Source organism: Pimephales promelas, chromosome 7, assembly GCF_988280905.1.
Source record: "Pimephales promelas chromosome 7, fPimPro1.hap1.1, whole genome shotgun sequence".
Taxonomy (NCBI): domain Eukaryota; kingdom Metazoa; phylum Chordata; class Actinopteri; order Cypriniformes; family Leuciscidae; genus Pimephales; species Pimephales promelas.
This window is the reverse complement of record NC_142775.1, coordinates 17746805-17762179: the sequence shown is the minus strand read 5'-3', so window position 1 is coordinate 17762179 and position 15375 is coordinate 17746805. Positions and strand designations below refer to the sequence as shown.

Sequence of the window (15375 nt, the reverse complement as noted above, 5' to 3'; positions counted from 1 at the left end):
AAGGAAACATTAGGGTTAACCCAAACCGAAACTTAGCATTGAGGAAGTTTGAGAAACAGAGGAAAAAATAATGTAACTGGCTGTTTGAGCAGTGAGAGTTGTACATGTGGATAAGAAGTCTAAACTATTGAGAGGCTGCTCACTGCAGAGTCATGGGTGGAGTGTGAAGTCCTGCTCCCCTTCTCTGAATGTAATTTGGGCCTAATGGGTGGAGCTAGAATATCAAACCACCAAGTGGTGCTCACTGCAGTCAAATGATGTCCAGCTTTTCCTCTCTGTAAGCTCAACCAATTTGCTCTAAAGTGAGCAGCCACACCAAAACTCTATCCCTCAACCCATTAGACGTCCAGAGGGGTGGAGCTGGACATAAGTCCAAAGACTTGGACCAAGACGCCAATCTCAAACTAAACCCATATGGATTTTTAAGCGTTTATTTAAAAGTCACAATTCCTTTAAAATCCCGAATTATTGAAAATAGAATTCCATAGTCGAGCATTATATAATAATAAGCAAAATGAGGAAAAACGTTAAAAACGATTCCACATGCAGCAATGAACAGAGACAAATAGCTCACTTCTCAGGTGGACACTTAAATAAAAAGATATGCTCAATATAACAATTTCCAATATTCATTGCATGACAATTATGTTACATGACCATTATATGTTTAAAATGAGACAAACTTTGGTGTAGACAACTGGAGAAACTTGTAAAAAAAAAAAAAAAAAAAAAAATACATTGCAAAATAACTAATTTCACACGGCAGCTCATTTGATAACTACTTCACGCACCTGATAAGAATTCCTTCTTATACAAACTTTCAACCCAGGCAGTCTGTCATTTCCCAATGTCTCAAAAAAACTCCCTACACTGACATTTGCATTTGCAGGAGTACTAAATAGCTGGAGTGGATAACTGCAGACAGAACAATAATGAAAAACGAATATACTGGAGAGGAGGACCACTGCGAAACAAGCCTGATTAAGTGGGAAAAAACTTGCAACTTCTTTAAACAGAGCTGCATTTTTTCCTTCTGAACTGAGCCACTCATCTAAAGACATTTTGAGCTTGAATGAACACTGTATTCTTTTATCTCTTTTAGCCCACAGCGGATACAGCTCATCTCGTGGCAAAGCAGTGGGAACAGCAAGAGTTTTAGGATTGGGTGGGCCTGGAGCTGGAGTGTATATCGTCATGATTATGAACCGAGAAATATAGCATGTGACTGATTCCCTTTAGAGAGGTCGATGGTCAAATAATCTATACGTTCTGAACCTTCATGGCATCCTTGGGCCAGCTGTATGAATCCAGAGTGAAGGAGTCATAGTCAGAGTTATAGACATGGGATAAAACAAAGGCCTCTTTATCTTTGGGTTCAGGGTATGAAGAGGCAATGCCCTGCTGGTAGGCATAGTCCACAATCTAAAGAGGGAAAAAAAGTGAACGTGAGTGAACAAAATTATTGCTTTACTGTTGAGTACAGTAACAGATTTGCTCAGTTTTGCAATTAAAACTTATGCAAAGACAAAATCCATCCATTTGTGATAAGTATAAGGGGAAGTTTATTTTGTTACATGCTAGTGTGTTATTGTGGTTACAACATATGCGAGTGTGGTCATACATTTTGATTTTGGACCGATTTCAGCTCAATGGCATTAATGCTACTGCTAACATCTGAAAAAGCTTACCAAGGCTGCATTTATTTGGATAAAAATACAATAAAAATAGTAATATTGTAAAATACTAATACAATTGAAAATAAACATTTTAATATATTTTAAAAAAGGATTTATTTCTGTGATGGTAAACCTGGATATTTTTGGATACTTTTTTCAGGATTCTTTGGTGAATAAAAAAAAAAATAATCAAAAGAATTTCACTGAAATCTTTTGTAACATTAATAATACCACTTTTGAATTCTTGCTGAGTAAAAGTAATTTTGTTTTTAAATCAAAACTTGCTATGTTAAAGCATTTTTGATGGGTGCCAAAATTAATCTCTGAATTTAACATTTCAGCCACATGTTATATGTGCTAAATGCTAATACATTTTGATTTTGTTTACTAGCAGCACTAGTGCTAACTTTTGAAAAAGTAACTGCAGCACCAATTTACAGTGAAATCTGTCTCATACAACCTACTTTGCTATATTAATAAATCTCTTAATTTAGCATGGTCTCATTCCATATTTGTTATGGGTGCCAAAATGTAGAGCTGGGCTAATGAGACCTGGTCTTAAAGTAATCATCATCATCATCATCACACTTACTGACCTTAACAGCAATTTTGAAGGACACTTCTCGGATGGTATTCAGAGGAGGGTACAGTCTACCCTCAGCCAGATGCTCCTCAGTAACCATGTCAGATATCGCCTAAAAGAAAAATCAAATTCAGCTTTCACATTAAATAAATTTGTAATCAATGCATTTTGTATTCACGTTTACTATTGTTTCATCTTACCTCTGCTGTAGTGAGGAAAACGTCATCCGAGATGTGGCGAACACCACAGGCAATGACTCCCAATGCGACTCCAGGGAACACATAAGCATTGTTTCCCTGGCCAGGGATGAAGCTGCGCCCATCTGCCAAGGTGACCTTTTTAAAGGGGCTTCCGCTGGCAAATATGCCCCTTCCCTGTCATACACACACATGCCATTAAAGCATTTGGTCTAAAACTGCTATATGGGATGCTATAATAGGAAAGGAAACCATTAGTTAACATCCCTCTCACCAGTTTTATTCATTTGATTTGAGAGAAGATTACCTCAGTAAGTGTGTAGCACTGCTCTGCTGTGCATTCAGCTTTGCTTGTGGGATTGCTGAGGGCAAAAATAATTGGACGTTCGTTGTAAGTAGCCATGTTCTTGATGATCTTCTCAGTGAAAGCACCAGTTATAGCCGCCACACCTGTAGATAGGTGGGATTATAAACAACAAACTTGACATTTCAAACTGTAAAAGTATTATCTGTAAAAGTATTATGCATTTAGCAATATAAACAGAAAAACATTGACTTTAGTAAAAATATTAATGGTTTCAATATGCCATTGCAATTATTATAGTATGAATAAAAACTAAACACCATTATAGATATAAAACACACATGAGACGGGACGAATTTCTGCAGTCCTCCAGTTTCATAACCTGCTAAAAAGTATTCATTGTCAAATGTAAATAAAACTAACTTATTTCAGTCCGTTTTTTCTAAAAAAAATGAAATTTATAAGTTTAAGAATTAATATTACTAAAAATGAAATTCAACAATAATTAAAATATATACAGAGAATTAAAATTATAGTTATATTTTAATTATAAAAGCTCATTTAAAATATTAATAAATGCGATCATAGTATATAGATAGTATTAAAATAACAGGATCAAACACGACTTACCAATGATAGCTGTGGGCTTAATAGTTTCCACCACTTCCTCTAAAGTCTTGATGTGCGGATGGTCATGTGCAAATTCTTCCTTTTCATGGTTCAGATTACCTCTGCCCTAAATGGCCAAAAGACACAAAATAACAGTTTTGGTATAATGTTTAATTTTGGAAGCATTCAAATGCAGTTTATTGCTGTAATTTAAGCATTGCATGTTCAATTAAGCCTACATGCTTTTGTATATTCAGATGTTGAGGAGGAGGAAAAATATAGCTTTAATGAAAGAAATGACAAACAAAGACATGGTGTGGGTTTGATTGTTACCTTGACAATTAGGCCTTTAGAATCCACCATCCAAATCTTCTTGGCAGCCTCAGCATGAGATACACCTTCCTTGGCCATGGCCATTATCAGTAAGTGAGCAATGCCCAAGGCAGCCTGGTCATGTGACAAACAAAGACCAACACATATGATCATCCTGAAATAACTACTGTAAAGGCCCGTTCATACTTTTCATCAAGAAAGATAACTATATTAGTTCTGTTTATTTTAATCTCGCGCTGCAGTTTTGTCGTTGCTGCTCTTAAGCAGAATGGATGTTGATTGGCTGTCAATGTTTTTATTGTTCATTAGCTGGAACAAAAATAATTCCGAAAGTGACTCCAGTGATATCTTTTGTCTGTGCCGTTATCATTATAGTTGTGGCGTGAACTCTGCTATTCTTTATTTAGAACGATTTTTTGAACAACATCCTTCCTTATCGTTATAGTTATTATCCTTGGTGTGTACGGACCTCAAGCTTTTCAGTACTTTGTAATTTTACTGCTATTTCTCAGTAAAATTTTGTATCATCTTACTTTTAAATTTTGAATGTACATTACCTCTCCTGCTCCCTGAAATACGAACTTGTGGTCAGAGAGTTTATTCTTTGTGATCTTAAGAGCAGCAAGGATCCCAGCAACAGCAACCGATGCTGTGCCTGAAAAAGGTGGAGAAAGAGATAAACAAAACTGACACATTTCATTATACATTATTACAGTAATATTACATGATATCATTATAGTAATATATAATATATTTGTTATTACACTGCGCATACTTACCCTGGATATCATCATTAAAGGTGCAATAACGGTTCCGGTATTTATTGAGAATACGAAAGGCATTGTTGTTCGCAAAATCCTCAAACTGAATTAGACAATTCATTCCATACCTGAAACAAAAGATATAAAAAAAAAATATGGCATGTTTTTACAATCTGGAAGTATTTCACACATATAATCATACCCTCTAGAGTCTAGTTAAAGGGTTAGTTCAACCAAAAATTAAAATTATGTCATTAATGACTCACCCTCATGTCGTTCCAAGCCCGTAAGACCTCTTATATAAACACAGTTTAATATATTTTAGATTTAGTCCGAGAGATTTCTGTCCCTCCATTGAAAATATAAGTACGATATACTGTCCTTGTCCAGAAAGGAAATAAAGACATCATCAAAATAGTCCATGTGACATCAGTGGGTTAGTTAGAATGTTTTGAAGCATCAAAAATACATTTTGGTCCAAAAATAACAAAAACTACGACATTATTCTGCATTGTATTGTCTTCCGTTTCTGTTGTCAATCCGCTTCAGTGATGCTGATGACGTAAGACGCTGCTGACGTGTTTCCGTGTATTCGAATAAATATGGCTGGGCAAAAAAATGCAAGGCTTCCAGTGTGTCGAAATACTTAGACATGTTTGCGAAGATTGTTTTGTTTACAGTGTGCATCTCCCTCAGACTGTAAACGAAGCTCGGGCGCACATATAACACGTTAGCAGCATCTTATGTCATCAGTGTCACTGAACAACAGAACCTGAAGAGAATACAATGCTGAATAAAGTTGTATTTTTTGTTATTTTTGGACCAAAATGTATTTTCGATGCTTCAAAACATTCTAACTAACCCACTGGTGTCACATGGACTACTCCGAAGATGAACGGAGGTCTCACAGGCTTGGAATGACATTAATGACATCATTTTCATTTTTGGGTGAACTAACCCTTTAACTATTAACTTGAGGACAACCTAACCGAATCATTGGGTCTGAGTTGAAAGCACGAATCAGATAATTTTTGATTCATGAACAAATCATTGTGAAAATATCAGCTCAAATTACAACTTGATCGCTTGAACAAAATGATGGTGAATAAATGATTTTTCATTTCTAAATTTTAATTTCAAACATACCTGTCAGTGACGGCTTGCATGAACTCATCAATGAGGTCATCGTATTCTTTGCCCCTCACTCTTTTGTGCTTTAAGCCGATGTACAAGGGGTCATCCAAGAGGGTCTGAACAAAAACAAACAGAAATGGGTTAAAAGACGACAACAGTACAACCATGTTTGTAAATCCAATGAAACCTGTAAACAGAGTTCAGTTTTACAGTATACACTAACATGTTTGGGGATTCAGCAATGATCTATTAAATTGATCAAAATACATTTATATTGTTACAAAAGACTTCTATTTCAATGAACTTTCTATTCATCAAAGAGTCCTGAACTAACATATTACACAAAAAATATAACAATATTTTTTAACATTGATAATAATAAGCATTGTTTAGTGAGCACCATGAGCATATTAGAAGGAATGACTTCTGAAGAAATGTGGCGCAGAAGACTGTAATGGCTACATGCAATGCATTTTAAAAACAGATTACAACAGAAAATTTTTATTATTTTATAATATTACAGTTTTTACTGTATTTTTGATCAAATAAATGCTACCTTTGTGCACATAAAAGACTTCAAAAACACAAAATCTTGCCGTTTGACAGTAGTGTAATTATGCTAATCTCGTTTACCTGATTATCAGTGCCAACATCTAGCAGCACAGGCAGGCACTGCTGAGGTGGCACTCCTCCACATGCTGTATACAGAGCTAGTTTGCCCACTGGGATGCCCATTCCATGGCCACCCAGGTCTCCTAAGCCCAGGATTCGCTCTCCATCCGTCACAACTATGGCCTATCAATGCACATACAATGAAACGTCCATCTACTGGCACTGAATGACATTTTATCACTCTTTATGACTCTGCACATACCTTTATGTCCTCCTCCGGCCATGAGTTCAACATGGTGGCAATATGCCCCTTGTCATGGATGGTGATAAACAACCCTCTAAAGAAAAAAAAATAATAAATCAAAACCACGTGTTCCTTATATGTCCGTTTTTTTTCCACCCATGCAGCTAAGTAAAACTGGTTGGACTGCTCTGAGTGTATATAAGCATTTGATTCAGAATTGGTCTGGCTAAACCAGTCGTTCCAGGTCTAGAGAATGTATATACCTCACCTTGGTCTTCTGAAAGCAAAGCCGTACTGTTGGCAGGCCAGGCCCACAGTAGGAGTATAGACAATTGGCATAAATTCTTCAATGTCAGAGGTCAGCACACGATAGAAAAGCTTCTCATTCCTGTCCTGCAGAGTCATCAGCAATATGTATCTGTAGAGTTAGAATGGTTATTTTGAGTATGAATTGGAAATGGACCAACTAAAGTATCATCACTGTGCTTTTCATTGACATGGCTCAGGCTGAGTTTATCCTGAATGTTTCAACGAAGTTTGGTTACTTGTCGAGGGGGTTACTGCGTGTCTCGTAGCTCTTCATGACACGAAGCACTTGGACATCCTGAGAAAGGAAACAAGGAGGAAGAAGGCCATGGATTCCCAGCTGTAACCTCTCCTCCAGGGTGAACGCCATGCCCTGTTAACCATAACTTCATTAACAACATGTGACAGCTGTGAACGTAAAAGAAAAATGCACATTCATCCTACAGTTTGGTTGGAATACAAATTATCACCCTGCAAGAGTGTCTGCCCTGGGCAAACTTCCAGCTTAGGGTAGATGCATCACATGTTGGATCTATTTATTTCTGACCAATGGGAAGTAAGCATGGCCACCCTCCCCTGTTAGATTCTCCACTCACCGTTTACTTCTAACAGTTTCCATTTGCCAAGGCTTTTAAGTTCAACACTTTTTAATCATACTCATTCCTTATCCTGTATCTCATTCTGACTTCTGATACAGAATGCGCAAGCAACATTTACAAGAGACATTTCTATGAACCACCCAAAAGTGCTTTCCAAAACTCATGAGTCATATCCTACAACAATCCTGAACTGATTTTAAGAAGGATATGAGCATCCACTCTTAATGATTCATGCTCGTTGGTAGGGGTTAAAGTCAGACTTTGCCTCTTCACAATGCTACTTTCATATTTTCTTATCTCTGGGGACTTTAGCATAACTAAATGTTATAAAATCACATCAAAGCACCGGCTGCTGACAATCCAATACCTGCTTTGTCACGTAGATCACACCCTAAAGATGCTTACTTTGTTCAAGTGGGGGTTCCTGGTGATATCATAGCCTCGTTTTTTGGTGAAGACAGTGACCTTGGAGTTCACACCTGTGTGACAGACCCTCACTGTCCCTATGATAGCAGGAGGAAGTGACAGGGGACTGGAGAAAACCCTGCACAGTGCCAGCACACTCTTGCCCGAGAGAGAGTTCATGATTCCTGCAAAATGAGAGAATTTAGGTTCAGAGAGAATTCTTTTGGAAATTTCATTATGGTATAATCCTGGTTTCCACCCACAAAACCTGTTAAAGGGTTAGTTCACCCAAAAATGAAAATTCTGTCAGTATTTACTCACCCTCATGTTGTTCCAACCCCGTAAGACCTTCGTTCATCTTCGGAACACAAATTAAGATATTTAGGATATTAAAATCGCTCCTGCATACAGTCCATAGGCTTCTTGAGGGACTGGCTCTTGCTGTCCTCGAAAAGTAATTGAAGACATCGTTAAAATAGTCCAAGTGACTACAGGGGCTCAATCTTAAGTTTATCAAACGACGAGAACACTTTTGTGCGCAAAAAAACAACAAAAATAACGACTTTATTTCAACTATTCACTTCCTTCTCCATAAGCCTATAGTCCGTTAACGTAGTGTGATTGCGTAGAGCTACGTCACACGTAGGCTCACTATTGGTCGACGCTGGTCATGTGTGTGTGATGCGTGTGACGTACAATAACAGAAGCTTACGCTATTAAACTAGTTAGCTGACTCGCGCAGAGGGAGAAATAAACGAATAGTTGAAATAAAGTCGTTATTTTTGTTGTTTTTTTGCGCACAAAAGTGTTCTCGTCGTTTGATAAACTTAAGATTGAGCCCCTGTAGTCACTTGGACTATTTTAACGATGTCTTTTATGACTTTTCGGGGACGGCAAGAGCCAGTCCCTCAAGAAGCCTATGGACTGTATGCAGGAGCAATTTTAATATCTTAAATATCTTAATTCGTTTTCCGAAGATGAACGAAGGTCTTACGGGGTTGGAACAACATGAGGGTGAGTAAATACTGACAGAATTTTCATTTTTGGGTGAACTAACCCTTTAAGACAGGCTGTATCTTAAAAAATAGTCTTAACAACAAGCAGATAACCAAGTAATCAGTATTTTCAGATTCAAATTAGACAAATCTACCCGTTTTAGTAACTTAGACTACTAAAAGTTATTTTTTGCAACTGGTCACAGTTCACACTGGTTTAATAGATGTTTGTTTTTTGTTTTTTACTGGTTGGCCACCTCAGAGCTCAACAAACCAGCTTTTAGATGTTCAAGCTGTTTTTTTAACGATCATCAAACTAATGACCAGCTACTCTACTGTAACAAAGTAAGATGAGTTCTCCAAAAAAATGATTTTACAGTAATAAGAATAACTGTCATAGCAATCATAAACTGTGTTCAACGTGTTAATTTTAAAAATATTTGTATTATTATTATAAAGGGCTGCCGTGGTGCACAGAATAAAGCACTAATGTTTCCGTAATAGACTACACATTGGCAGGTTCAGCAACTTCGTCCTCTACCATTGTAAACAAGGCCTTTAGGTAGAACACATATAGCCACACAAATGCGTTATGGATGATCTGTAAGTTAGATGTTCACCACCCTTTTTCCGTTGAACAACAGTAACGTTTGAGACCAAATGCACATTACGTACAGCGAGGCTCATCATAAGCATTGGCATTGTTCTGCAAGACATTTGTTTCCAAGCAAAGCCGCGTACCTGAGAACAGCAAGTCCACCGGGACCTTTTGCTTCACTAGGTTTAATCCAAACGCTGACCTGCTGCTGCGGCTGCTGCCTGTCTCCACTGACCAGCCTTATCTGTAAATGATGTTGGGATAACGATCCAGGTTTGTTTAACATTGACACTTTTGCTTCCCAACGCTCTTGTATTGGGCCCGCCCCCACTTGGACAGAAGTAGCCAATAGGATAAGGCGATGCGAGTGACGAAGCTATAAACGGAAAATGTGTTGGCTAGTCTTGTCATTCTTTTGTTTCTTCATTTTTTTTATTTTTATTTTTTTTACTGTCTATGTTTTTTCTTCACTTCAAATCTTTTTTACAGTCTATGCTTCAATGTGGCCTATGGTTTGCATATAGAATGTGTAGAATAAAAGGACACTTAATCGTGTACGTCGCTCGGAATCGATTCAAACATGATCAACTGAGATGGCACATTCAAACTTATAAATTAAGTTGTATGGTCAATCTTGCACAAACATACAAAAGACTCCATAATTTGCGTATTCTGTACAGCAATAGGCCTATAGTTAAGCATTTTGATATTATTAACAAACAATTTTAATTGACAGTGAAAAAGTGCACATTTCTGCATTAATGGCATGTTGGAAAGTATTCAAAAGATCGAAAATCTTAAGTTTAAAACTTGTAAAAGTAACTTTATTTGTTAGCAAGACAATCCAAATAACTCTTTTTTTACATATATATTGGAAACCGTAGGTATAGTTCTTTTGAGAAGGTGTTAAAAAATGGCACTGCTCTTCTTTTAAATGCAATAACAGTAGCCTATTCACATAGTCAAATATAAAAGTGAAATCTTCCCAAGGATTGCATCTGGATAACCGCATCATGAAAGACAACAAATAAAGCAACTAAACCAATATTAAAACTACTCTAGACAAAGACTAACTAAAAGCAAACAGAAAATCTAAATGAACCAAAGAGTTTTTATTTATGTACAACCTTCATTGAAGTGCCATCTATCTAGTCTCTGTAAACTGTACTGATCAAATACAAAAAAACCTTGCTGTGGTTAATAACTAAACAATGTAGCTACAGTGAAAACAGTGAAAAGTTAAAAAAAAAATCAATTTAAAATACATAAAATGTTTTTTGTTTTAATTAAAGATGATGATGATGTACAGTGCATTTACAGTCTTTCAGGGGTCTATTACAGGCCATCTATGATCAATCTTATGCTTTCAAAGCAAAATTACCCAGGGAAAATTACCCTTCCTTTAATTCTTGTTCTAAAATGCAACATTAGTCCCAATAACAGTAGTCCAGTAGACATTCATTTGTAGATAGTCGGTAATGACAGGATCAGGCTGGAAATGAAGAACAAGGACTCAGATCACAACGCTCGTACCACTGCGAGAGCTCTTATCCTGTAAGAGAGAGATTTATGATGAGAAAAACAATAACAATTATTTATATGCACTTTTATTCATTTAGAAGACACGTTTTTATAGAAAGTGACAATAAAACACTAAAAATGTTATATTTTTATTCAAATCATGTCCTCTCATGTCAGTAAACCCAATGGATAGTTTTATATTTTAGAGTTCACCCATAAATTAAACGTCTGTCATCATTTACCCTCATTTCATTCACCTGTATGACTTTCTTCTGAGGAACACAAAAGATGATATTTTGAAGAAAAGTTTTTTAATGCAAAACAACTTCTTTTGTGTTAGCAGCAGAAAGAAAGTCATACAAGTTTGCAATACATGAGGGTGAGTAAATGATGACAGAACTTTCCTTTTTGAGTGACCTATCCCTTTTATTTGTGAGAACAGTACCTCTTAGTGATGAACGAATCAGAAATCTACATTCTTACCGAGAAGTGGTCGCTCCTCCTGCTGCGACCAGGCAAAACGTCAATGGGAGAGTAAGCTGGCGGTTTCTCAGTCAATCTCCCTTGAGATTGCTTTCCCTTTCTATAACTGTCGTCCTCGTCTGAACTCCAGGAGCCCCTGCGCGGTGAAGGCGAATAGCTCCTGTCTCTAGGGTTTGTCGCACGCTCCAACTCCTCCAGCAGCTCCCCTTTACTGCGAACACGTGGATTAGACCTATCTGAAGCTCCCCTGCGTCCTGCTGAACCTTGACCTCCACGCCTATCATCCCTGTCCGACTCCTCGCTGTAGCTGCGTGGGATCCCTCTCCGTGAAGATGCCGGCTCCCTCCAGGAATTATCACGATGATGACCATTATGGACAGAGCTACTGCTGGACTGACTAGATTGCCGGGTTCTTCCACCATCATTGGGCCGCCGAGAGCTTTGTTTCGCCCGGCCCACGATGGGAGGCAGCTGGATGACCCTGCGCTCCACACCTTGGACACCCATCTCGTCCAGGGCTGAGAGCATGCTGGGTGGCCTGGCTGAAAAAGACACTTGTTGTATAGGTTGAGGTGGTGGCGTTACATATTGGGGTTGTGGGGCTGCATATTGATGTTGAAGGTTTTGGTGCGGGACTCCTGTGTAGTGATGTTGAGGTTGGAGCATCGGGACGGCCATATCCATCCCTCTTACTTGGGTCTCCAGAAAATCTAACACCTGGTTATTGCCATGTACACTTCCATTAATGCTGCCATTGGCCTGGTATCCATGCTGAGGTACGAATGGTGGGACAGGTTGAGGGGCATAATTAACCATTGGGGCCATTTGAAGTTTGTGTTTAGATGAAGGTTCAGAAAAAGATCCTGTAGAGAACATTTTATTAGCGACACTCTATTACTGTTCTTTGATGCAGCTACAATGTTATTAGCAGATATTAGTAAGATAAGATAGCAAAAAAAAAGATAAAAAAAATAATAAGATAAAAAAAAAATTGTATGAAAGTAAAACTGACCTGAATAAAGCAAAGGGTTCCCCTGAGAAGATGCATTTGAGGCAATGGGGGCATAGATGGGCTGGCCATGGAGCCATGGTACCATTGCTTTTTGAGCGTCACGCATCATTTTGTGGCGCATCATCGCTTAAAAGACAAATTAAGAAATATTTTACTGCATTTAAATACAATAAAACTTTATAGGATGGGCTGTTTAATAATAAAAAGGTTATTATAATAATAATAACATCTTATTATTTAAAAGAATACATATACTTATTATCATAGTCTACCAGTTGTATACATGTATATATGTGTGAGTATATATATATAACTCAATTATTATGTGGAGTCAGTAATCAGTAGACATTTATATTAAGAAACTGATAACCAGTAGAATTAGAACACTGTGAATATATGTAACATTGCCTAGTGTGATTGATGGACAGACAAAGACACTTCAATGCGGGTGAATACCTTCTTCAGGGCAGCAGCAAGTACGAGGACAGCAGGGACATCGGACATAGCAGCAGCAGTTCTGAGGACAGCACTGGCAGCAGCAGATACAAAGCAGCATGATCAGGAGCAACGCCCCAAGGATGATGAGCAGCACAGTCAGCCAGTCTGGGAGGAAGAGGGCATGTGACCTTAACAGCCTCTATAAAGGTTTTTTTTGGTTTTCGGTGTGTTAATACTTACGATATACTACAAGTCTGATTTCCTTGTCTGAGTCCCCTACAACATCACCTGCTGCGTCGATGGAGCAGAAATACATGCCGTTGTCCCACCACATGACCTCATTGATAACCAGGTCTGCATCTGTTAAACACACATACAAAAACATAAGACTATAATGAATTGTATGCGTATAATATATATATATATATATATATATAATGAATTTTCTCTGCACTCAAAGCGCTTTACATAGAAATGTGAAACTCCTCAACCACCACCAATGTGCAGCATCCACCTGGATGATACGACGGCAGCCATATTGCATCAGAAACAGCTTATTGGTGGAGAGGAGAGAGTTATGAAGCCAATGAGTATACAGGGATGATTAGGAGGCCATGTTGGACAGAGGCCACTGGGCAGTTTGTGCCAGGAAGATACTGGGGTTACAACCCTACTCTTTTAAAAGACATCCAGTTATTTTTTTGTGACCACAGAGCTGGATCTGGGTTTAACGTCTCACCCAAAGGGCCGTGCTTTTTGACAGTATAGTGTCCCCGTCACTATAATAGGGTGTTAGGACCCACACATATGAAGGTAAAAGAGTAGCAAAACTTGAAAACATGTAGATGTGAATTTGAGAACTTGTACAATAAATATTCATACTTGTACGCTAAAATATACTCAACCAGTCTTGGGCTACAGGGTGAAATGGTTTCTGGCTTCTATATATATATATATATACACAATGGATTCCTCTCTGTCTGAGGAATCCATTGGCCAGCAGCGTGGACGACATATCTAGCCTTTATATAGATATCTATGCCTTTAACCCTCTAAGTAGAGTACCTTTAATTGTTCTGACTATTATTTAATAAATCAGGCTTTACAGGGTAAAAACAATTTTCAGACTCACTGTTTTGTATGGAGATCTTGCGCTCTCGATACTCTGGCCCCAGGGTAGCTTCACCCATGCCTCTTTTCTGAACCACTATGCGGACAGTGCGCTGACTGTCTGGACAATCATTGGCTGGGTCTTGCTTCAGACCCAGAGCTGCTTGATATGCTGAAGAAACAGAGAACCGCACAGGGTCACATCACCACGTCACGCTCACCAAAGCTTTGCACACAACAGTTTTGCAGCACTCGGCCTTCTATATTCAATTCACCCTCACCAGCTGAATAGTATTCCAGCACTGGATCCAAACAGAAGGACTTGTATCGCCATGTGACCAGGACATCTTGAGTGTTTGCAGAGGTGGAATAGTCACAGCGCAGAGTGACAGAAGCAAACAGCATTGTGGTTCTCTCTGTCTGAGGAACATTAACCTGGATAGACAACAACCCTGGGAGAAGAGGGAGAGAGATCCATAAACATACTGCTTACATCAGGGTTCCCATAACTTTTTGCCAACGATTTTCCATTATTTTTTCCAGTCATTATTATTTTTATTATTATTATTTTACTCACAAATAACTATTTTTAACCAAAGAACTATTTTAGAGCTGAGCATAAAAAATAATAATAAAAAAAAACATAGGCTATTACAATTTGGAGAGATTGCATTAATTACTGTGACTGCTCCAGGGCTGAAAAAAGCAGTATTTTCATATATAAAAAGAACGAATATATAAAAAAAGAATGGTTTCATATATAAAAAGAATGGTCCAATAAAATATAATGTAAATAATATTAGCTGGCATTGAGCTTATAAATCACGTGATCGGGTTTATCGACCTGTCATGTTTGCACTTGCTGATCATTAACCTCGCCACTTACAGAATTTACAGAAAATATTTTAAAATAACCATGATAATAAACAGTACCAAAAATTCCAGTTTAACTACTGTTTTCCAGTTTAAGTTTTTTTAATGCTTTATTTAAACATTCAGTTTACAGAGTAAAACAACATAATAACAACAACAACATAATAGCACAAAAAAGAAGTTACACAACGATAAACAAGAAAATAAAAAATAAAAAGAGGGCAATACATAGATGAACAGTTTAAGTTATTTTGAATGGCAACTTACCTGTTGGAAATACGCACAACACGAGCGCAAACACCTTGAGCTTCAGCGTTTCTTTCATGTTTCTCGGTTACACGGAAGTTTTTTCCTTTACTGTATTTTTCCAGAACACATCCACATCTTATTTTTGCGACTCAGTCAAATACAGACAATACAACGACAATCGCCATCATGAGTAACGTTACATCCAGAAATCTTCTTATTTACCTATTTATCCTCTCGAAAAAGTAAACACCTTTGCTCTTTGCTAGTTCGATTACCCTCCCCCATTCCACGATGACGTCACACAAACTCCACCCATCAACAGGTGCATAAACA

General features: G+C 37.8%; 2 protein-coding genes across 2 annotated transcripts; both read right to left on the bottom strand.

Annotated features, from left to right (window-relative positions):
* Positions 1-399: 399 nt before the first annotated feature.
* me3 (malic enzyme 3, NADP(+)-dependent, mitochondrial) lies at positions 400-9681 on the bottom strand. The gene is made up of 15 exons (XM_039676569.2): positions 9500-9681; positions 7764-7948; positions 6999-7132; positions 6722-6871; positions 6472-6547; positions 6231-6392; positions 5610-5713; positions 4482-4591; positions 4260-4357; positions 3703-3816; positions 3391-3496; positions 2764-2906; positions 2460-2633; positions 2273-2371; positions 400-1422 (listed from the first exon to the last, which is right to left on the bottom strand). Exons 2-15 carry the CDS (start codon positions 7941-7943, stop codon positions 1261-1263), a joined length of 1812 nt encoding a protein of 603 aa, XP_039532503.2. The 5' UTR covers positions 7944-7948; positions 9500-9681; the 3' UTR covers positions 400-1260.
* Positions 9682-10153: 472 nt separating this feature from the next.
* On the bottom strand, positions 10154-15340 carry ildr1b (immunoglobulin-like domain containing receptor 1b). Its single transcript, XM_039676570.2, has 8 exons — positions 15061-15340; positions 14202-14372; positions 13943-14092; positions 13051-13170; positions 12829-12975; positions 12373-12498; positions 11361-12223; positions 10154-10908 (listed from the first exon to the last, which is right to left on the bottom strand). Exons 1-8 carry the CDS (start codon positions 15116-15118, stop codon positions 10870-10872), a joined length of 1674 nt encoding a protein of 557 aa, XP_039532504.2. The 5' UTR covers positions 15119-15340; the 3' UTR covers positions 10154-10869.
* Positions 15341-15375: the final 35 nt, after the last annotated feature.